Source organism: Brachyhypopomus gauderio, chromosome 2 (genome assembly GCF_052324685.1).
Source record: "Brachyhypopomus gauderio isolate BG-103 chromosome 2, BGAUD_0.2, whole genome shotgun sequence".
Classification (NCBI taxonomy): domain Eukaryota; kingdom Metazoa; phylum Chordata; class Actinopteri; order Gymnotiformes; family Hypopomidae; genus Brachyhypopomus; species Brachyhypopomus gauderio.
Genome location: NC_135212.1, coordinates 30,126,396 through 30,150,970, shown reverse-complemented (window position 1 = coordinate 30,150,970; position 24,575 = coordinate 30,126,396). Strand labels below are relative to the sequence as shown.

At 45.8% G+C, this 24,575-nt stretch overlaps 1 protein-coding gene across 2 annotated transcripts in view; it reads right to left on the bottom strand.

Moving 5' to 3' along the window:
• The window catches only part of tnfaip8l3 (tumor necrosis factor, alpha-induced protein 8-like 3), a 40,115-nt gene extending 25,493 nt beyond the window's left edge, over nt 1–14,622 (bottom strand). Inside the window, exons 1-2 of one of the 2 annotated variants that reach the window (XM_076993707.1) lie at nt 11,668–14,475; nt 7,213–7,316 (exon numbers count right to left, since the gene is read on the bottom strand). In XM_076993707.1, the coding sequence (XP_076849822.1) occupies nt 7,213–7,240 (28 nt within the window). In that variant the 5' untranslated portion in view covers nt 7,241–7,316; nt 11,668–14,475. Of the gene's footprint in view, nt 1–7,212; nt 7,317–11,667 lie in introns of both variants that reach the window. The other variant, XM_076993706.1, reaches the window with a different exon arrangement.
• Between the last annotated feature and the right edge of the window lie 9,953 nt (nt 14,623–24,575).

The following is a 24,575-nucleotide window of genomic DNA, read 5'->3' as shown; positions in this document are numbered from 1 at the left end:
ATGTATGCATCTGGGGTGGGTTTCCCGAAACGTTCGTAGCGCTAAGTACTTCTTAACCTCATATGTTTCATACGAGGTTACGAAGTACTTAGCGCTAAAAACGTTTCAGGAAACTCACCCCTGGTTGTTTTCAATGGAGCAAAACCAATACATAATATAAAAAAATGCATATATCAGTATATTCAGACAGAGCATTAATTTATTCAAGTGAATTATTCAGTTATTTTCTCCATCTATATTTATACAAAACGTATAAAACATAAGATGAACAGTTTTAAAAGTACTGTATTAACATAGTAAAAATTATGATCTGCAACACTTCTGTATGCTAGACTTACGAGGGGGTAGCTGCAGAGATGTCCACACCGTGCCGTCTTTTCATGTGTGTCGCCAAGTTCATTGTGCTACTAACGTATTTGATAGCCCCACGGCATTGTTTGCAGATTGCGTGCGTCTTGTCAAGTTGACCACCTCGCTTAAAAAACTCGAAATATTGCCACACGTTTGATTTGTGTGTCTTTTTTGGTGCATTAAATATATTTGTCATTGCTAATGCTCTCGTTTCCCTCCATCTTTGTTGTGAACATCTGCGTGTTTGCGTCAGTACCTGAGGACACGATGGTGCGTTTATGTTGCCTCGAAAAAAAAGAAATCAATAAAAATAAAAAGTATGTTGGCTCTGTAAATACGTTAGAATAAGGAATAGATACTGGAAAACAAAACACCCGATTTAACCATGGTATTTGCCGATGCAAAAAGGCTAGAGTCGATGCACCGTAAATTCACCCGCAAATTAAACCCGATGCACGTTGAATCTTCCGGTGCAGTCGAATCGCAGACATGTGTGCCGAATCACCGATGTGAATCGGTGAATCTCCCCATCCCTAATATATATATATATACACACACACACACACACAGATTATTCTATATAATATAGTGGGCCAGTCTGTCAGGAACTCCCGGGCCACTTTTTCTCCCCAGTCCGCCCCTGGCACCCATAGCTGGAATCCAAGTTTTAACTCCTACTGTAAAAGTCGTAATGCAGCCAAATGACTCTGAACTGTATACGATTAAAACTTAGGTCATTAGCATTCAGGTCCTGACTTTGATCTATAATATTCTCATGGTAGATCTATTTAATGGATGTATATTTACATATACTTTTACTCCACAAACCCTCTTATTAGGACTTTAAATCAGAAAACAACAAATATATTCACTAATCAACAGTCATTGGTGTAGCCTGAGCAGGCCATTCCTGTGTTAAAGCAAAGAGTGTTGCTCATTCAGAGGGCAAAGGTTGGTCTGAGTCATGACCTCTGTGTTTATTATTGGAGAGTAATTCCAGACAAATCTAGGGTTGACCAGGCAGTGCAGAGTTCAGTTCCAGCTCAGATCTTGCAGCTCTATTGTCCTACAGAGTTCATCTTCAACACTGTTCATAAAAACCTGCTGTCATGTGTCCATGTTCTCTAGGTTCAAAGCTCTGCTGAGAGGTTCAGTGTCAGATTGGTTTGAAGTGCAGCTTTTGATTCAGATCAGCTCACTGCTTGTCACTGGTCCTTTGAAGTTCCTTTGTGGAGAGTTTATTCTAAACTCCTCTGCTGTAATTCTACTGCAGACTTTAACTGTTTCAGTTTTTTATGCTGTAGTCCAAAAGCTAACAACTCGCAGGGGAAAAAAAGTGTTTCTTTGATTTTGTTTTATGCAGTGCTGGATATGGAATTTTAAGTCCATGATTCATTTTATGCTCAGCAGAATCATAATGATGGTAAGCTTCAATGAAGCTACATATTCTACACTGTTGTTGAAATATTTTTTCTCTCTATTTCATTCTCTCTGTCCAAGTGCCTACAGTTCCGAGGAGCTCAGGTGCTAAAGATTAATCAGACTTATTACTCTAGATAATGTGGGCATAAATAGCTTACCAGAATACAGACGTTAGAGTCAGGCTAAAACCTTGATTACTTATTTACAGTTACACATTTATGCATTAACCAGTTTGTATGTGGGTGAATGATTTCCTCAGACTTTGAAAGCTCCAATCAGGGACTAAATTATTAAATGTTACATGTTGTCTTGCCTTTTTCTTTGGTACAAAATGAGGGAAAGAGATTGAGCAAGACTTGAAGAAATCTTTAGGTCATGCTAAGCTGTGTGGGAAAAAAAAAAACTTTTGTGTTGTTTTAGGATTTCGCGCATCTCTTGGTCAGAGACAAGGGCACATCACAGAGAATAAAGATGGAGTACAGAACTTCAAACACCAGCACACCACTCCAGAAACACCCTCCTGGGGGTGGGTGACTTGCTGTTTTTCTAGACGTTGGATGGATTCACTGTCAGATTGTTTCTCCATCAACAAGTGGCCTAAATCTATCGCCCACACACGTACACAGTCACTGTTTGTGGGGGCTTGGCACTGATCTGTTAACACGTCAAGGGAAATCATATCCTGTCGTGCTTTGTGTGTGTGTGAGCGTGTGCGTGATGAGTGCAAAATGAAAGGCATTTTCTGTGTTTTCTCCCCTGGTCCATCAGATTCACTGAGAAGACCTTTATGCTTCACATGAAAGTAGAGAGAACATTATGAGGTCTTCATCAATAAATCCTTTGCTGAGCTTGTAATCATGGCAACTGTCCTCCCCTCTACAGGTCATATAAGACGTTGCCATTCTGTTTTGTTGGCTTTTGGTCTGTTTTTAAAGACTGCAGTAAAACAAGGACAATGAATACATGTACTCCAGCCTGTGGAGATGACATAAAGCATGAATAATGCTCTAACACTTCAACATGTCTGCCCCTGGCCATTACCAACGTAACAGCTCATGAGACTCCTGAGTGTCATGTGCTGTTATATCAACTTAGTTCATTGGCTGTGTGTCTATCGGTTCAAATGTCTCCTTTTGTTTTTCCTGTCACACTCAGCTCTGGTGAACTGTGAGAGTGTTTTCTAGATGTCCCTGATGCAGTGTCAGAACTTGCTGTAGCATTAGTTTAATGTGTCTCTCTGGCTAAACTACAGGCTTTCTGGGAGTGCTTAAGATTGTCTGGGGTTCTGAGGGCACTCATGATTCTTTGGGGTCTTTGTGGATCAAAGAAGCAGGACAGGAAACCCAACTGCCTTCAAAATGGTGTGTTCAGTAAGATAGGGATGAACAGGTGCACATAGACAGCATTGCCCCCTCTCTCAGAGGAACAGGTCTAGAGACCTGTGACAGGAGATCTGTGATTCCCTTCTCCTTTATATTCTGATAGTGGCTCATATCTAACCAAGGACATGTCTGCTCTGTGTATGTTTGTGTATGGAGAGATGGATGTCACTATATGAGTTCTAAAAGATTTTGATGATAAGCACTTGACTCTGAATTGGGGCACAGAGTCAAGAACCTCACTCACAGTAAGGACTGTTGGTCAAAGAGCCGGGGTCAAGCCCTGACCGGCTTTCACCCTCACAGCTGGACTGCCAGTCTGGGTGGATGGGTGATGAACTGTATTAATATCCAGAGCACTAATTATTCCTTAATAAGACAATGGTGACTTGGAGACAACAAAAATCTGTAAAATGCTTAAAAGAAGGTAATTGTCACGGTGACAGCTCCGGACCCTTCCCTGTGGGCGTGCCGTTACGTCGTCTGCGTGTCGTTATGTCCATGTATGTACTTCCGTGGGTGTGGGTTGTTTGTGAGCGTGTTCGTTTGTTACACCTGTGCCTTGTCTCGAGGTCACGTGGGTCTGTGTAACTCACCTATTTATTGTGCGTTCGCGCGGTGTCTAGTGCTCGTCTTTGTCTAAAGCCAGGTGTCAGTGTGAGTGTGACTGTGCTGCTTGCGCTCCGCACCGAGCTTACTCGTGTCTTTGTTAATAAATGTTCATCGTTCACCGTAATCGTCTTGGTGTCTGCTTCCCACACCCAAGCGTTACAGAAAGACGAGCCTTATAAAAGAAGGAATGCCTGGATACGCCACCAGGGCGCCTAAAGGTAGGAGAAGGAGCCGACGTCACCACGGCTCTTCTACAGTCCGACATCCCGAAGCCCCTGTCTCCGAGCAGGAGATGATGCAGAGCCCCATCTGCGCTTACATACTCTGCGCCGCTCGGAGTACGGAAGACGCAGAGATGGCCGAACAGCTCCATCAGTCCGCGGTGCGTATATGGGAGGACCAGCACCCGACCGCGTCCCTAGAGCCGCCACCCAGGGCAAAAACCAGAGAGGGCATGGAGGACCCGCTGGTCGTCCAGGCGGGGATGGTACGTGCCAATCCTCCCGAGGACGAGTCCGAGGAAGACGGCTCGGAGGAGGAAGAGTATCCCCCCTCAGTTTGCTCTAGGAGCACTGTGTATTACGGGGAGGAGGGGGGCAGTCTCCCACCGTCTGAAGGCGAGGCGGAGGGGACAGACTACGAGGAGGAGGAGTATTCCCCGTCAGTGTGCTCAAAAAGCACGGTCTACTACGGGGAGGAAGACGTCAGTCCTCCACCGTCAGACTACGGCGAGGAGAGGGAGGACGTCAGTCCCCCTTCGGCGCTGCACCCAGCCCCGTTGGGAACCGACGAGCAGAGCGAGGAGAGTGAGGGGGAGAGTCTTCGGTCGGTGAGTTCGCTCCTGACGGTATACAAAGGAGGAGGGAGCGGATCTGCCAGTTCGCTCACGTCCGTGAGTGGGGATTCCTGCGGGGAGGAGCCCATGGACCACTCCAGATGCGAGACCCCCGCTCGGTCCATGGACTGGAGCGTGGCCGAGGAGGAGGAGCCGGAAATGGACACCACCCCCGATACCGGTGCCAGAGGGGGCTGGCCTGGCAACGGAGGGGCTTCCTACGGGGGGTTCCCGGAGAGGGAGCGCCGGCAGGCCTATCGGGCAGCAAGCCCCTCCGGCTCTCCCGGAGGAGGGAGTCACGGACCCGGGAGGAAGGTCGCCGTGAGACCCGCCGGTCGCGCTGCCTCCAAGCGGGCTACAAATCGCGCTGCACCTCGCGCGTCCACCAGGTGTGCTGCCCCCAGGCGGTCGACCAGTTGCGCTGCACCCCGCGCGTCCGACCAAAGGAGGGTCCCCAAGCGGTCGGACAGTCGCACTACGCCTCGCGCGTCCGCCAGAGGGACTGCCTCCAAGCAGTCGACCAGTCGCGCTTCACCCAGCGCGTCTGACAGCCGTGCGGCACCTGGCGGTGAGCGGGCGGAACAGGCGGGAGGAGTACCGCCACCTGCAGCGTCTCCAGCCCCCGGAGCCTTCGCGCCGCTACCGGCGTTGCCTCAGGCGGGAAGCCTGGCTCCGGGAATGAGTGTCTGTGTTCCTATGTTTTTGTCTATCCCCTTGTATCTCCCTAATTTCCTTTTCCCATTTGTGCCTCTTGTGTTTCATGTTCCAGTGTGCGTGTTTGTGAACGTGCCATTGTTTAATGTTTTCTCCCCTGTCTTCCCAGGGAGGGTGTACTAGAGCTGGTCGCGGCGGTTCCCGCCGTCGGGGGCGACTGCTCTCGGAGGCTCGTGATCCCGGCGGTTCCGGACCTGCCCGTTTGTGTTGGTTCGGGGCATTCCAGCTGCGCGGGACGCTCCGGGAGTAGCGAGCCCCTGGCGGAGGGTTCTGTCACGGTGACAGCTCCGGACCCTTCCCTGTGGGCGTGCCGTTACGTCGTCTGCGTGTCGTTATGTCCATGTATGTACTTCCGTGGGTGTGGGTTGTTTGTGAGCGTGTTCGTTTGTTACACCTGTGCCTTGTCTCGAGGTCACGTGGGTCTGTGTAACTCACCTATTTATTGTGCGTTCGCGCGGTGTCTAGTGCTCGTCTTTGTCTAAAGCCAGGTGTCAGTGTGAGTGTGACTGTGCTGCTTGCGCTCCGCACCGAGCTTACTCGTGTCTTTGTTAATAAATGTTCATCGTTCACCGTAATCGTCTTGGTGTCTGCTTCCCACACCCAAGCGTTACAGTAATGAATCAAATATTGAATCAATTTACTTAGTGTATTTTTACAAATGGCATGACAATACAATATAATAATAATTAAATAATATAATTATTTAATATATAATAATTTATAATTATTTAATAAATAATTATATATATATATATATATATATATATATATGTATATATATATTATATATATATATATATATATATATATATATATATATATATATATATATATAAATTTCAAAATATTGAAATATTTATTGAAATATGATGCATATTTTGGCATCATAAAGTGCTTGTGTTCTCCATACCAGTCTCCAAAACATTATTTATGGCCCATAAATTAAAGTAGAGATTCTTCTTTAGCCCCTGAAGAGAGACGTGGGAGAAGGAGGAGGAGGATGAGGAGGAAGAGTGGGAGCAGGGGGAGTGGGATTAGGGGGATGAGGAGCAGAGGGAGTGGGAGCAGGGGGAGTGGGAGCAGGGGGAGTGGGAGTAGGAGCAGGGGAAGTAGGAGCAGAGGGAGTGGGAGCAGGGGGAGTGGGATTAGGGGGACGAGGAGCAGAGGGAGTGGGAGTAGAAGTAGGGGGAGTGGGAGCAGGGAGAGCGGGTGCAGGGGGATGGAGAGCAGGGGTTCTGGGCGGCATGGGACCGTCCACAGGACCCCACCTTCACACGGTTTGAGCACTCCTACTGTAACAACCATTGTGCACATCTCACCATCTCACTCATCTTACAACTCACTGCAGGTGCCCACATGTCTACGCTGATGGCGCAGATCAAACAACATGCTAAACAACATTGCTCAATCTGACCTCTGACAGGCCAGGGAGAGATGGGGAAAAACTCTGCTTTATTTCTACTGGTAAATAGATGGAGGGAGGCATAAAAGAGAGGAAGAAAGAGAGACAGATAGAGAAAGAAAGAGAGAGACAGACACATAGCAGGGGCACTAGCCGCTGTTAGTCATAAAGCCATTGTAACACATACACATACATGGACAGAATGGGTGGCACATAGTTTCCTGGTCTCTAGCTGTTCATGCCTTGGCCTCCACCCCCCCCCCCCCCCCCCCCCCCCTCTGTCTGTAATCACAGCCCATATACTAAACACATTAAAAAAATATGACTTTGAACCCAAACAATTGAGCCTTGTGTTGCGCTAATGGCCACTTCTGTTCCAGTGAGAATATAGATGTGAATTAGGATAGTTACTTTATGAAGTTCCACTATATGTGTTTGGATCCAGGTCTCTAGTGCTGCATCAAACATACTTTATTTCTGAGCGAAACTAATAATACCTAATAATAGGGATTCAGTTTCAGTCATCCGCGGTGAGCTGAGAAAGACCCCTTACTCCAGTCTGGCATAACACCACTGCACATCTCACTTTTTCCAACTGAATCTATAGGACACAGATAGAGAGAGAGAGAGAGAGAGAGAGAGACAGACAGACAGACAGACGGAAAGAAAGAGAGACAGACATAGACAGAAGGAGAGAGAGAGGGTGGCATTGGTGTGATATAGTGATCTAGTGTAAGGTCAGAGTCCATCTTCTGTAAAAGAGGGACTGTGACTGACTTTTATTATTACCTGTGTCAACTTTGCCTTTACAGTTTGGAAATAAAAGGAATTCAAAGTCGAAGGCAAAGAATACAGGTGTGATTACTCAAGTTTTTCTTCTCAGAGAGAAGAATGGCTGTAGGATTATGTTGGGTCCTCTGAGGAGCAATATTGTGGGTCTCAAGGATGGAAACCACTCACGGGTCCTACATGTGTTGAGCAAGCAGATCATACACCACTGGGGAGCATGCTCTTTGTATCTGTGTTTCTTTAAAGCCATTTTGATATTTATAAAGGAAATTATATTATTTAAAGCAGTTGTTCCAGCATGGCATATCATCACTGGATCAAACCTTTTGGTCCTGGATGCTGTTCTGCACTGTATGAGCCTCATGTAAGATGTCTGATCCCTGACTGCAAGATCTGATGGTCAGTCCCGGGGCTCTGTGCCTGACTCTGTTTTCCCCCCATTGCTCCACACACCAGCACATGAAGGACTTGATAGTGAGCTGCTGAGATTAATTGATTGTGTTAAACTAGGGGAAACACAAAAATGGGGTTTAGTCCAAGATTCCTGGGGGTTTATGGTCCCTGGGGGTTTACATGTGCGATTTTTACATTTTGCTGGTGATTAGTGTGCTGTACTCTGAGCATGTAGTGTGCTGTACTCTGAGCACATAGTGTGTTGTACTGAGCAAAGAGTGTGCTTTGGTCCCTGCCAAAGGCAGCCAAAGTGCTTGGATTTGCTGGTGTAGTGAACAGTGATCTGACTGTGATTATTGTTATGCATTTTGCTGTCTGATTCTGCATTTGGCTTAGATAGTGTGAATGGTGTCTCGCTCCTGCGTCACACTCCTGCATCTCACTCCTGTGTCTCACTCCTGCTTCTCACTCCTTGTTCTTGCGTCTCCCTCTTGTGTCTTGCTCCTATGTCTTGCTCCTGTGTCTTGCTCCTTTGTCTCGCTCCTGTGTCTCTCTCCTGTGTACCTATAACCCCACTGCAAATCGAGGTGTTATCTGCATGTTGTACATCAACACAAACCAACACACACCTAAACACACACATTATATGACTGCTCGTACCATTACACTTCACAAGCACACCCCCCAGGCCCTCACACACAAAGAAGGAGGAAGAGAACATATCCAGCATCTCAGTGTGGGTGCCTGAGTCTTCCTCTCCAGGCTTTAGTTCTGAGATATCTGCCAACTCTTCCATAACTACTCTCTCTCTCTCTCTCTCTCTCTCTCTATGTGTTTGTATATGTTACTGGCTGCCTTCTGTCTCAGTAGTGACTCAGTGATTCAAACACAGCACTAAATGGATACTTTCATAGTTAAAAATCCCATATACAGAACTCGACGAACTGACAGCATATCAATTCTGGATTCAAAGTGGAAACGTATAATTGAGAAAATTGTGGGTGTGTGTGTCTGCTGAAGCTCAGCTGGTCTGGATCTCTAATAATAACATATTCATTGGCCACCTGCTTTGTGTGTCCCATAAGTAAGCTCAGCTGACAATATGCATGTTTGGGTTAGTGTACATAAGAAACTAGAGGTAATCATAATTCTCCCTGTACGTTAGATGGTAAATTATTTCAAATAACAAACAGAACTGTAAATAGCATTCTCTCAGGATAAACTTAATCATGTCCTATTTATTACTATGATATTGTGAATGCCACATTTACACCAGTGACACAATCAAACTGTATTTCAAATACTGCAGACATGGCAGTCTGGAGATGTAGCATAGTATAACTTATATTAACTCCCACTGCCCTAAGGAGAGAGGGAAATGACTGTGGTTACACCTCAAAACTTAGAGAGACAGATTGAGAGAGCAGTCCAGGAAAAATAAGTTTCTATGACTGCTGTTTTCTGCCACTTTCTAAAGCGTGGCTCAAAAATCTTTCCATCACTCAGCAAAAACAATCCCATCATTTAGTTTGTTCTTGATGTTTAGGAAATGAACAGTCTCACCTAAACATTATTGCACCCCCCCCCCCCCCCCCCCCCACACACACACATACACTCCCAAGACTGTAAGAGGGAGAAAAGTACCTCACTCCATTACTCCTGACTTGTCGTTTCCAGTCAAGAGTCCTGGCAAAGAGTAAGACTCTCTCTCTCCCTCACACTCCCTCCCTCTCTCCCTCTCTCTCTCCCTCCCTCTATCTCCCTTCCTCTCTGTCTCCATCCCCCCCCCCCCCTCTCTCTCTCTGGAAGCCAAATGCAGAGCAGTGGAGCTAATGAGAGCAGCGTGAGATCTGCCATGGTCGCTCACCTTCAGCACGCCACTCGCGCCCCTGGAGGGAAGAGCATGTGTGGGTGTGTGTATGTCCTCGCATGTGCGTGTGTGTCTCAGAGGGCAGTTCTATGAAGTACAAAATTTGATACAGTGTGTCCCAGGTGTGTCAGACAGCCAGAGAGATACTGGTGAGCTCTCTTGCCAGCTCTGAGCTTGTAGAAACACAATCTCTGTTTAAAACCACAGGCTACACAGTTATGACTCTTTAAAGGGTCAAGGTGGCGTGAGTCCACATGATTTCTTTAAAGGGAAACAACACAACTGAGGACCTTGGAGACATATAAAGGAGGAAGAAGATTCATGTTTTTTTTTGTGTGTGTGTGTGTGTCAGTGAGTGATGTGTTTGAGTGATATTTATCATTCTTCACCAGAGGGCAGAACCACTCACTTCAAAGGCGTTTAACTGGAATGTTCTCTTGATCTGATGGAACTACACACACACCACAACTACACACACATGCTTCGCCTTCAGCCCTCCCTGCTGCCACTTTGGGCCGACTTATGGTAACTTATCATGACATGTGTGTGTGTGTGTGTGTGTGTGTGTGGGGGGGGGGGGGGGGGGGGGCAAAAGAGAGTGTGTTAGGGTGTGTCTGTAATGTATGTTGTGTGTACTGGTGTGTGTGTGTGTATTGGTTTAGAGTGTAGTACAGATGCAGTAGCATCTGGCTTCCACTCTGACCACTTTTAAACTGGTTGAAAATTGTTTAGACATAATTGATCATGTTCTTTCAGGTGTCGTTTCCGTTCAGTGACTGGGAGTGCAAACAAACAAGCTGAAGTCGCTTATTCTAAAACCGTTTTAAAGTATTTAAATATTGGCAGTAAAACAGTCTTGTGTATGTGCATGTGTTTTTAAAAGCTATTTTTGTCAATGTTAATGTCTCCACATGAAGGAGGCTAAATTTCTTCTTACAGTCACTGGTCCATGTGGCTCAGGAAGGGGGAGGGGTTAGTGCAGGGTTAGTGGCTCCGCCTCCCAGCTGCTGTGACATGGCTCTGCTGCCTGTGTGGACTTCACGTATCCTCCCTGTGCCTCCAAATGTGTGTGTGTATTAACACTTCTATATGGCCGCTATACTTGTGTACTTGTACCAGAGTGAAGGTGTTTCTCCTTCTGTCACTACCACTATTTCAGATGCAGTCCCTTTGTCTCTTGTCACAATCCACTTACACATATATGAACACAGATTTACAGATTTTCTGCATGAGCAAAATGAAAGAACTTGTATACTAGAAAAGCATAACCAGAAAAATGTGGAAAATGCAAATTATTTTATATATCAAATATATATTTTAGAGTAAATTCCTTGGGGCTCTTTTCTATTTAAGTTGTTCTATTTAAGTAGTAATATTTCAAATATGCAACTGGTTAGGAGTAGATAGGAGGGATGATTAAAAGTGCATGTGCTTCTATCATACTCTCTCTTCTTCTCTGTCACTGTCTCTGTCCCTCTCTCTTTCAGTCTCTCTCTTCCTCTCTCTCTCTCAGCCTGCTTCCTTCTTCTCTCCCTCTCTCTCTTCTTTTTCTCTCTCTCACAGAGGGGTTTAGATGTGGAAAGTATACAGGCATTCTATCCTGCAGAGAAGCCAGTGCCATGTATGCGTGTGTATGAGTGTGTTTGTTTTTTTAAAGTGACCAAGTGCAGGCAGAGGCTGAAGTGTTATTCCCCCCAACCCCTCCAAAGCCCCCTTTCCTACACCCCAAACCAACGCAGGGTTACATTACATGTATAGAGGGAGCGGGTGGATGGCGAGCAGAATGTGATAACGAGGGTAGAGAGTCCACACAAAACACTGTATAAGCAGGATTTGGATATATGGAGAAGAAAATAATTGAGAAAGGAAAGAAGGAAAGAAACAAAATTCCTTCTCTTACCTGGTGAAAGCTCTCCTTCACTTAGCTCCCCAGAATCCGAATCCATTGCTCACGAACCTCTCTTCTCTTCTCTTCTCTTCTCTTCTCTTCTCTTCTCTTCTCTTCTCAACAGAGTCGTGGCTCTTCTTGTCTTTCTCGTGTGAAAACTCTCCTCTCTGGCTGGAGCACAGCAGTTGTCCGTGGGTAGAATGAAGCTGACATCGAGAGCGTTAGCTATTTGCTAAGTCGCTCTCTCCCTCTCTCTCTCTCTTGCTCTCACACACTCTCTCTCTTTCTTCTCTTCTCAGTCAGGCTGCCGGTCTCTTGTCGTCTTTGCTGACTCTCTCTCTCTCTTTTCATTCCCTCTCTCTGCCTCTCTATTCCCCTCCCTATCCCCCCTCCTGCTCTTTCTTCTCTCTCTCTCTCTCTCTCTCTCTCTCTTTCTGGCTCCCTTTCTGGCTCAGAGTTCCTCATGCTTATGAAAACACAGGGAGAGGAAAACCTCTTGTATTTCTAACAAACCATGGGAGTGCATGCATGTGTGTGTCTTTCCACTAACCTAACAGTATGTGTGGGTGTGCGTGTGTTTGTGTGTGTGAGCGCACTTGTGTGTGTGTGTATGTTTGTGTGTGTGTGTGTGTGTATGTGTGTGTGTCTCTACCAAGCCAGCAGTGTGCTTGTCGTCCTTCCTCTTCTTTGACCATGTCACCAGTTTGCCAGTCCTCTAACACTATCCTAGGCCAAAGCTCCTCTCCTTGCTGGCTATCATGGCTCCAGTCAAAGGGCCAGTTCTTTCTTTTTGGATAATTAGAGTGAGTTCACAAACATACTGCATACTGCTAGACACCTCTGAATACTACACTCTACATGCTACATACTAGGAAAGACACAGTATGGCCAAAAGTGCACTTTGTTGACATATTCAATAATCTCCTTTACATAATAAAGTGAACACAAGTAGCCCATAGAATTATTGACTAATTTAAATCCTCAGTGTTTAACCTTTTAGAAAAGGTTGCTAAGAAGCATATACACATATTAGTCAGGGTTTAGAAAGTCTGTTCTAGAGATTGCTGAGTTTTAGTCTATTATAGAGATTCCTGCCTGCATTGTTCTAGAGTATCTAAGAAAGAACACAGATGAAGCGAACTCGTACAGTTTTGTTAAGACTTACCCAAGGATTCCGACACAGTAAAGCATACAATGGCGTTTTCTGAATTAAGAGTTGTGAGTGTGAGTACAGTATCTGTAAAGCTAACATCTGATCGTAGCATCATCAGTGGCAGTTCTACGGGGGAGCAGGGGGGGGCAGTGTCCATGTCACATCTTTGGCCCACCCTTGAGGTCCCCCCTAAATGAGGTGTAGCGTGAGACACATAATTTTTATGCAGATAAAGCGGCAGCAGTATTGGCCACAATACTTACGGCAGCAGTAAGTCACAAAAAAATCTATCTATCTATCTATCCACTGTTATAGTTAAAATACATTCATCATGTTTTGAGGTAATTAAACATGTTCAAAACCATATACAATCTGTTGTATGTATGATATTCCACTGTACATCATTTGATCCATTTAATTACAATGTCTTTAAAGAATGATTATACTCGTATTGCATTCCTGGCTGGGGTGATCCAGGTCTTTCTGTGTGGAGCGTGTATGTGCTCTCTGTGTGGGTTTCCTCCCACAGTCCAAACATGGTATGTTCAGGTGAATTGGAGAATGAAATTGCCCCTAGTTGTGAGTGTGTGAATATGTCTGTGTGACTGTCCGCCCTGTAATGGATTGGCGGCCATTCCAGGGTGTATTTTGCCTTCTGCCCAATGATGGGTAGAAGGCATCAATCTTATTTCAGTATTAGATGAGAGAACTTACATTACTATCCTGCTTTAAAAAATCTAGTTTAGGACCAGCTTCTGCTAGTACCTGGTGTCAAGTGATTTTTTTATTTATGCCAATTTAATCATTTTAAATGAGTGCACAGTATCTTGGAATTTGGCAGGCCCAAAACCAGGTCTTAAATTAATTTCGTATTTCTGCTCAGCTATTATGACATTCTCGTTTTTTATTTGTCTAGATGGAACCATTGAAGATGAAGATCCACTTTCTGTACCACAAGTGCTGCAGTGGCTAACTGGGCAGTGACACAGGCACCTACTACTTTCAGAAAGAGAGAACTTTAAGATTGTAGTGCACTTTGATCACACTTGCATAGAACGCATGCCAAGCCACACAATTTGTTATCCACTTGTTAGTGCATTTACACACACAATCACATTTCCTACTGCACACTTTGTGCAATACTGTGAATTTAAAGAAAACATAGCAACAGCAATCAAATGTGGTGGAGGCTTTTATAGAATCTAAAAAGACTGTTAACCTCTCTAAATGGTTATTAAATGGTTATTACTAAATGTTGGTTTCATAGTTATAAAATATTTTCCTACAACATACTGCACTGTTGATAATTTTATTGTGCAGTATTTAATACATTTACTATGCCTGTTCCAATTTAATGTAGAATACTCCTGTTAAAATCCAATAAAATGAATAATACAAAAAGGACTGGCATTCTCTCATATATACTCTTCTCTGTTTTTTATAACAACATAGTCATAGTTAAGGTAAACTGACATAATTAAGAATGGCACTGGGATCTAAAAGTACGTGTATAAGTAGTATGTAGAAATACATAAGCCAAAGATAAGCCAAGTTTCTCATTGTATGCCAAAACAGATGTAATGGATTTATCCTAATCCTTTAAAACAGACCATAATTGACCTACCTGGGACTGCATCTTGGCTCAGGCCCTCCTCAGATGTCACAACTGCTCTACAGAGAGAACAACAAAAACTGTTGTTGCATGCATTTGCATATCTACCCAGAGATGACACGTCTGTGTGCAAGCGTGTCTATTCACTCGTTCACTTGGTCAATAACAGTGCGCCAGCTAGCAAGCAATCATGATAAATAGCTAACTTGTAAGCAAGCAAGGAATCGTTATAGATAGACTAGCAATCACGATAGATAGATAGATAGATAGATAGATAGATAGATAGATAGATAGATAGATAGATAGATAGCAATCATGATAATTAGCTAGCTAGCAATCATGATAGATGTCTAGTTAGGTCATTATTTTAAAGCGAACACAGAGCATATCTTACATATAATTCAAACTTAACAAAACAATATGTCTGGTACAGCAGATACAACGAACACAGATCAATACTTACACACTAATAAATATTTTGTGAGTTGTCCTCATATGTCCGTACAGGAGTTTTCAGGCCTGCTGTGCTAAACAACTTCTTCTGGGTCACCGAGTTTCCCATTAGCCAATGAGAACGCACCCCTAGAAAACCCTGCCCACGCGAGATCTTTGTGTCAGAATCGCAAACAAAAAGTCAGGCAGCGCAAAGGAGACAGCTAGCAGCGCAAACGTGACAACGAGAGCAAACATCTGGTCAGTGAGAAACAAGCAAAGAGAATCGCAAGCAAGGGCACTGTCACGTCCAGCCCCTCCCTCCTCCCTGGTCCCGCCTAGCTCCCGCTCCCATTCGTCCCTCCGTCTGTCTGTCACGCCCTCGTCGTTAGTCTTGCACACCTGAGTCTTGTTTCACCGTCTTGTCTCTGTGTATAAAAACCCCCTAGTGTTGTTCTCCGTTGTCGGTCATTCCCTGTATGTGAGTTCCTCGTTGTTCCTCGGCTGTGCTTTTTCTGTTTATGCCTTTGCCTTGTAACCCTCTCTGTTAGGTTCTAGTCTTCGCATGTTGATCTTGTTCCCCCTCCTCCTGTTCAGTGCTTATGTATACTTTGTGTATGTTCCTCGTCTTGGGTGTCTCTTGTAGTTTCTATATCATTGTCTGTTTACTTGGTAGTCTATGCTATTGTGTTATCCCAGCGTCATCTCTCCCCTCGCTTTGCACTTCCCATTATATATGTTTATATAGTTCTCGGTCTGTTCTGGTTTCAGCATTATTGTTTTCTATAGTTTGCTAACCCGTGTAGTTGTTGTCCTCTCCCCTTCGTCTAGCCTAGCTCCTTCTGCCTTTATTGCGTGTAGTGTCTGTTACTCTATTCATTAAAACCCCTGATATCTGCAATTGCGTCATGCCTGCCCGTCAGAAACGTAACAGAATGACCGACCTTAAAGATGTGACGCAGCAGAGTGCTAAGACATTGGTTGTTCCTATCCAACCGTTTGATAGGGACGCCTTCACAGAGCAACTGGACTCTATCCAAGCCTTACTGGCTAAGGACGCTGAGGGTAAGCCTGTGGCACTGCCTTCTCTATGTCCTTGCCCCGAGGAATACGACGGCGAGAACGGATTGGTCAGACTCTTCCTTCTTCAGAGTGAAGCGTACCTGCGACACCTCATCGTTCCTAAACCACCTGAGACCATACTAGTGATGTTTTTGCGGTCTCTGTTGAGGGGAAGAGCCCGGGAGTGGGCTGACATTATTCTAAAACACCGGGCGACGGACGCCTGGACTGTGGCAGGGTTTCGTCGTTCGCTGTGTGAAAGGTTTGGTGGGGGTGTTTACGAGTCTACTCCTCAGCCTCAACGAGGAATAACCGCTGACTTGTGGATCGGTAACAGACCCAAGAAGACCACACCCCCCGATGACATCCACGCCACAACCACTCCCCCCGATGACGGCATTCCGGTGATCGCGCCCTCGGATGATGTCTACACGGCGGCCCGGCTCCCCAAGAATTTTTTGGGGGGGTGTAGTGGCTACATCAGTGCAGCGGCCCCGCCTCCCGATGACATTGCTCCGGGGAACACGCCCCCCGATGACGTCAGCTCGGTGGTCACGCCCCCCGATGACGTCGGCTCGGTGGTCACGCCCTCCGATGACGTCGGCCCGGTGGACACGCCCTCCGATGACGTCGGCCCGGTGGACACGCCCGCCGATGACGTCGGTCCGGCGACCTTGCCCTCCGAGGACGACTTCACGGCGACGCCGCCCTCCGATGACGTCGGTCGCCCGTTCCCGCTCCCCGCCAGCGGGCCCCGCCTGTTCCCGCTCCCCGCCAGCGGACCCCGCCTGCTCCCGCTGCCCGTCAGCGGGCCCCGCCTGCTCCCGCTGCCCGTCAGCGGGCCCCGCCTGTTCCCGCTGCCTGTCGACCGGTCCCTGCGTCCCCTCCGCCGGCCTCCCCGGCCTCCGCTGTTCCTCAGCCGGACCTGCCGGTACCCCTGGACCCTTCCTCGGCTCCCCTGGGCACTCCGCCGGATCCCCAGTACCCTCCTCAGCCCACGCCAGCCCCCACAGAGACTGCCTCGCCCGCCTGTGGGCCTGGAGCTGGTTACTTGCTGAACTGTCCGGACGCTGACCCTCCTGTTAACCCTGTTTTACACTCACCTGTGTTCCCTTTTTTGCCCTGTCCCCTCCCTGGCTTCCTGTTGGTCCCCGTTCCTATGTGCGTGTCTGTCCACGTCCGCGTGCCCGTCCCTGTGTCCGTCCTTGGTGGTGTCCTCCATGTCCCTGTTCCTGTCTCTGTTCCCCAAATCGTCACCCATTTTGTTCCCGTCCCTGTCTCCGTCGTCCTCCGTCTGTTTGCCTCTGTGTCCCAACCTTCCCGAGTGTCCAGTCCTGTTCCCTTGACCCAGTTTTTGTCCAGCCCCTTAGCTCCGCCCCCTGTGCCAGCTCCCCGTTCTATCCCGTCTGGCCCCGTTCCCACATCACCGCCCGTTCCTTGCCCTGGTCCTCCCGTACGTCCTGAGTCCGGGCTGTTGTATCCGTCCTGCCCCATGTCTGTTGTCCCAGCCCCGGTCTTACCCGCTCGTCTCCCTCTGTGTCGTGGTGTCCCTGTCCCCAGCGTCTGTCCGGCCCTCCCTGGTTGGCGTGCCCCGGAGTTGCACGCCTTGAGGGGGGGTTATGTCACGTCCAGCCCCTCCCTCCTCCCTGGTCCCGCCTAGCTCCCGCTCCCATTCGTCCCTCCGTCTGTCTGTCACGCCCTCGTCGTTAGTCTTGCACACCTGAGTCTTGTTTCACCGTCTTGTCTCTGTGTATAAAAACCCCCTAGTGTTGTTCTCCGTTGTCGGTCATTCCCTGTATGTGAGTTCCTCGTTGTTCCTCGGCTGTGCTTTTTCTGTTTATGCCTTTGCCTTGTAACCCTCTCTGTTAGGTTCTAGTCTTCGCATGTTGATCTTGTTCCCCCTCCTCCTGTTCAGTGCTTATGTATACTTTGTGTATGTTCCTCGTCTTGGGTGTCTCTTGTAGTTTCTATATCATTGTCTGTTTACTTGGTAGTCTATGCTATTGTGTTATCCCAGCGTCATCTCTCCCCTCGCTTTGCACTTCCCATTATATATGTTTATATAGTTCTCGGTCTGTTCTGGTTTCAGCATTATTGTTTTCTATAGTTTGCTAACCCGTGTAGTTGTTGTCCTCTCCCCTTCGTCTAGCCTAGCTCCTTCTGCCTTTATTGCGTGTAGTGTCTGTTACTCTATTCATTAAAACCCCTGATATCTGCAATTGCGTCATGCCTGCCCGTCAGAAACGTAACAGGCACATAATATTTGCAAAACAATTATTTCTGCAATACTTTAAACCAGTGGTCATTTACACTTTTGATAATGAATTTTGCTTTTGAGCTGACATTTTTATCACTTCAGTAACATTATTTCTCTCGTGAGTTCTTGATTTTGTTTGCTATTTAAGAAGTTTTGTTTGATAATTTTGGCACAAATCTGATTCCATACAGGACCCGTTATGTGCAGTTATGCTGCTTCGGGCTCGGGAAGCCAAGACTGAGGAGTTGGCGGACTATTTCCGTGCGGTTTTGGAAGGAGCGTCACCCCTCTCCCACCAGAGACCTCTCGCCCCTGAGGGTAGGCTCCCTCGAACTCTGCTCCACGGAGAAGACCCCTGAGAGCGAGTTCGAGGGGGAGGAATCAGAGGGCGAGGAGGAAGAGAAAGACCAGGCTCCCTCAGTTTGTTCCACCCCCACCGTATACTACGGTGAGGGAGAAGAGGGAGAAGAGGAGGCCTACCCTCCGTCGTTATACAACGCCTCCACGGTGGACTACGGGGAAGAGGAGGAGGAGTCCGAGGAAGAGGACTACATCCCTCCGCCCGTAGGTCCCTTTACCACTGTGGAGGAAGGCGGGGAGGAGTACGATGAGGAGGAGTACCCTCCGTCGGAGTGGTCCGCATACCCCGAGGAAGAGGGCTCCTCCGTCCGTCGGGACGGTGAAGAGGAGGAGGTGTCCAGAGAGCGGGACTGTTCCCGGGGTGGCAGCTCGGGGCAGCCCATGAGCTGAAGCCGTGGCAGTGAGGAGGAGATGGAAGCAGAGGAAGCCACTCCCACTGCCAGGTCCGGAGGGAGATCCCCGGGCGAAGAGGGATTCCCGTACGGCCCACCGAGGGGTGGGACCAGCCATGCTGCACATGGCGCGTCAGCCAACCGCGCTGCACCTGGCGTGTCCGCCAGCCGCGCTGCGCCCGGTGGAGGGTTTGCAGCAAGGGCAGGAGGAGCACCGCCCACCGCAGCGCCTGCAGCTCCCGCGGCTCCCGCTCTCTCTCCCCTGATCGCCCTCCTTCTGGCGCGCAGCCTGGCGCCTGTGTCATGTGTGTCTGTCCCAGTGTTCGTGAGTCTGCCCATATGTGTACCGAACCCCTTTTTCCTGTTTGTTCCTCTGTGTGTAAGTGTTCCTGTTTGTGTGTTTGTGTCCGTCCCGTTAAATGTGTCTAACGTGTTTTCCCCCGTCTTCCCAGGGAGGGTGTTCTAGGCTGTTCGTGGCGGACTCTCCACCGAGGGCGGTCATCTCCCAGACGCAGGACCGGGCGCTTCGGATCCGCCCATCGACGTGGGTTCGGGGTACTCGGTCCTGTTGGCACCCCGGGACGGATAGTGCCCTTGGTGGGGGCGTCTGTCACGTTACTGTCCCCGAACCCTTCCTTTGGGGCATGTGTTAACGTTGTCTGCGTTTATTAGTCTGTGTCAGTGTATCTCCGTGGGTGCGAGTGTGTCTTGTAATTATCTGTCTCACCTGTGGCTTGTCTCGTCATCACGTGGGGTTGATGTGGTCTGTCTATTTAATGTGCGTTCGCGCAGTGTCTTGTGCTCGTCGTTGTCTAAGTTTACACGTTGTGTGACTGTTACGTGTTCCTCGTGCGCTATTGCGCAATATCCCTGTGATAATAAAAGTGACATCTGTCGCAGCCAAGGATCCTGTGTCTCGTCCTTCGCGCCACCCCAAATGTCACAAGGACCATTCACTCAAATTGCTTCACAGATAAGAAAATACAAAAACAGAAAAAAATTGTTTAGAGTTGCTGAATAAATGAAAATAAAATAGATATAAAAAGAGATTAAGAGAAATGCTGGTGCACAGTCAATTAAGTAAAAACTAGTGGTGGGCCGTTAATGGCGTTCGTTAATTTGATACTCTTATCGGGCGATATAAAAATTATCGCTGTTAATCTATTCTTAAAGTTGGGTTGGGAACTGGGTCAAAATGGGTAAGCAAACTATGAAGACTTTCAACTTGATAGTTTAGCTCGGCTGTATTCCTAACCAAATTGCACAGTAGGGGCGAAAACGAGTTTTCAAACCTGTGAATTACAAATTGTACGTGTGTTTACATGGATGCAGCCACAAAGTCGCCAGGTTTGCTTCATGGAAAATTCATTTTTAAGAACGTAAAATGTTACCGGAGCGGAGCTCGGAGCGGTCGTTTTCTGCATGGTCCTAGCGCTAGATTCGTCGCTATTTAAATATTTCTTTTTAACCATTAAAACTGCAGAGGACCAAAACCGGCTTTTGAAAAAGTCCCTTACAAATTACGTTCGTGAGGTTAAATGTACTAAATGTTGGCTTACATTTCAAATATCATGTTTAGCTGAATAAACATGTTATCAACCCCTTTTAATGTACAAATCTGTGTATCATTCGTTCATTTGATATTCAACTGAAAATCAAAATCGGAAAATCAAAAAACTATTAATTATTTTGCTTTTCGTTTTGAATATAAAAACAAAAAACAAACCAGGCTTGTATTTTTCAGTTTTTTATTTGATGATCCAAACAAAAATAACTAAATAAAAAATCGGATTTGGAGCCGAACTTGATTTTTTAACTCGACCCATTTGTGTGCCCCGGAAGTTGTTTATTCTTCGTGGTCTTCGTTTGACTGTGGTAAAGTTGGTTTCACGTTCGCATATTCGGAATTCTTTCTTCAATAATAAGTGCCAAAATGTGCAAATTCTCATTTCTGGCAAACAAAATAAATACCTACAACTTTGTTTACGCCAGGAATATACATATTTTAAGTTGTAGACAAACATTTTATTTAAAATGTACTATTGTGACCGCTACAACGTCTAAGGCACCGTCTACAATTTACATTAACACGGTTAACACGGACGCAAGTGGCGGTAGTAAAGGCCCCAGAATATTTTTTTATTCAATAATTTCAATATCTTTTCAATGGTCCATCATAAGACCACCAAACAAGTTGTTTTACACAAAGTGCATCCTAAATAACAATCTGCAACTTTTATATAGTTGTTATTTAGGATGCACTTTGTCTAAAACAACTTGTAATACAATGGACAGTCATGGCCTGATTGTAGGGAACTGGTCTTGTGACCGGAGGGTCGTGGGTTTGATTCCCAGGCTTGAGGCCATGACTGAGGTGCCCTTGAGCAAGGCACCTAACCCAGGGGCGCAGATGGAAATTCTGAAGTGAGGGGGACCAAGCTGTACAATATATATATATTGTAGATGCTAGATTTCGGATGGGGTCAATATAAATCTGGAGGGGACATGTCCCCAGTGCCATCTGCGCCCCTGACCTAACCCCAACTGCTCCCCGGGCGCCGGGCTGCCCACTGCTCTGGGCACGAGAGCACCACAGCCCCCTAGTAATCACTAGTGTGTGTGTATGTGTGTGTGTGTTCTAACTGCACAGATGGGTAAAAAGTGGAGGACAAATTTCGATCGCGGTGAAAAAAAATCACAATTGACAAAATATGGCACATTTATATGGGTATTTCTACCTTGCACCAATTTGTGGTGGTCAGTTTTTGTCTAATTATGTCAATAGCTTTTAAACGGTGCATCATAAGATCATAAAACAAGCTCTTATTAAGTGCAATCCTAAGCAACAACCTATAAGTCAGATATGGGTATTTCCACCTCTTACCTAATAGTGGTGGTGAGTTTTTATCTTCTAATTTCAATAGCTTTTAAACGGTCCATCAGAACAGCACCAAACAAGTTGTATTACATTAAGCCCATGATGACCAGCAACCTACAACTCAGATATGGGTATTTCTACCCCTTACCTAATAGTGGTGGTGAGTTTTTATCTAATTATTTCAATAGCTTTTCATAATATTCTTATTTTATGAACAGCACCTGTAAATACCCATGTAAGAGTTGTAGGTTGTTGTTTAGGATGCACTTAATATATAACTACTTGTTTTTCTTCCCCATGACTGTGTAGCATACAGAACTAGACTGAGAGACCAGTTTTAGTTCATTAGCTATTTAATATTGTCTTCAATATTGAACCTTTTCACAATATTCAAATTTTCTTAAATATATCAGTCTGCATGCAACGAATGAGTATAATATACAAGTTTCACCTTTTGAATGGAATTACTGAAATAAATAATATACCAATATCTGTGTAACGTGGTGGGTTGGACACAATCGCGATAAAGGGCTGGCACATACTTTAACGGAGCTAGTCTCCTCTAAGTAGGGTGACCAGAGTTGGGTTTCTGAAAAGGAGGACACCTTTTGTGCTGGGTGGGGGTCATCGGTGTATCGGTGAATGATTTAGGTGGATGGTGTGTGTGTCGAACGTTTTTTCTCTTTAACTCCTCCGTAAACGTACACTTTCGTTTCATCGCCGTAGAACCGGCGGACACACGTGCTTTCGCTTGTAAACACTTTTGCACTGTACATGTATTCTGTTTGAGGCAGTCGAACAAAATCCCGGACGATTTTGAAATCCCCCCCCCCCCCGGACATTTTTTAGGTCTCAAAAGTAGGACATGTCCGGGAAAAAGAGGACGTCTGGTCACCCTACCTCTAAGTGAACCGCGCCCACACAGAGAGTGCGCGACTTAAGAGGCATACCGAGAACGCACTTCACAGAAACACTCACGAAGGAATATAAAGGACCACAGCGATTATGAAAGGAAAACACGTTTATATAAATGAATGCTGAAGTAATACAAGGCACAGAAAACACGGCAGAGACTAAAGTAAACGAGCACTACAAAACACGACAAATATTAACACCGGACCACTATCATCACTGGATACCCATTTGCTGCAACGTGCACGAAATCTCTGCATGCGTCTGACCACCTTCAAATAAATATTTAATTAAACTAGTATGTGGTTCCAGTCCGGTCATGTTGTCTATACCAATATAGACCATGTTCCAATGTCTAGGCTACAATCAGAGTAGAACAAGTAACACTGCAGTGCACTCCCGCACAAACGAAGCCCACGAAGAATAAACATATCAGTAACTTCCGGGGCACACAAATGGGTCAAGTTAAAAAATCTAAATCAAGTTCGGCTCCGAATCCGATTTTTAATTTAGCTATTTTTGTTTGGATCATCAAATAAAAAACTGAAGAATACAAGCCTGGTTTGTTTTTTTGTTTTCATTTTCAAAACGAAAAACAAAATAATGAATAGTTTTTTGATTTTCCGATTTTGATTTTCAGTTGAATATCAAATGAACGAATGATACACGGATTTGTACAGTATGTAGGCTTACAAATTCATGTTTAACTGAATAAACCATTGAACACAAGTAGCCTACATTTTATTGAGCATGTTTTTTTTCTTCAAGTATCAAAGTAGAACAGCTTTCTCAAGCAGTCATTGATGCATTTTGGAAACAGGAGATGAGCCCCTGGTCTAATGCAACCTCTGTATTAAGAAACCCTATCTCAAACTGACTTTTAGTCATTACTTGGGTAGCACGCATATGAGCCATTTTAATACAGATTAATCTAGATTAATTTCAAGATTTCAGTGAGATTAATCTAGATTAATTTCAAGATTTCAGTGAGATTAATCTAGATTAAAAAAAATTAATCTATGCCCACCCCTAGTAAAAACATAAAACTAAATCTAAGATCATTTAAGAATATCAGTGTTGGTGCTATAGCTGACAAAAATAATCTCCCAGTCCTTGAGAGGAGTTATTAATCTGTTAACAATGACAGATAAAGTCACCAAAAATCTTTCTTTCTTTCTTTCTTTCTTGTCATTTGTCTATTTGTGTTCATGTTTGTGTCTGTCTGGCTCTCTAATAGGACACAGCAGGTCAGTATGGCAGCAGATGGCTTTGCACATCCAGAGGGTGAATATGTGTATATGAGTGTGTTTGTGCATGTATATGGGTGTGAATGCACATTTGTGTGCGGTCATCTATCACATCTCAATCTACAGATGGTCATGAACTTGCATGATCACCTCTGTTCGTTGTCTTTTAATGAGTCAATCTGCCATGTTAATACAGCTAAGACAGTCACATTGGTTGAATCGCACTTGTTTATTTACTAAGTGTGTTAAAGTGCCTTCCAATTGACTGACACTCATGCTAAAGATGACCACAGAAATAAATGTCTTTTTGGTTACTAGCTTGACCTTATACTGAATTCAGCTTGTACTTGCAGGAAAAATTTTTAATGTTCTTATGTTGAAATCATTTTCACTTTTGTCCTGGAGTGAGTATGTGTGAATGTGCATGCCCAGTGATGGTTGATGCTCTGTCCTGGGTGTAGTCCTCTCCTACGGCTGACACAGTCTCCCATCAGGCTGTGGTTTCAAGCTGTGAGTACACTGCACAGGACTGGCTGGCATTTCCACTGGTGTGTCTGTGTTGATTGAATCTAAATGCTGAGTGCTGACAGTAAAGTATAGTTGAGTTTGAGAAAG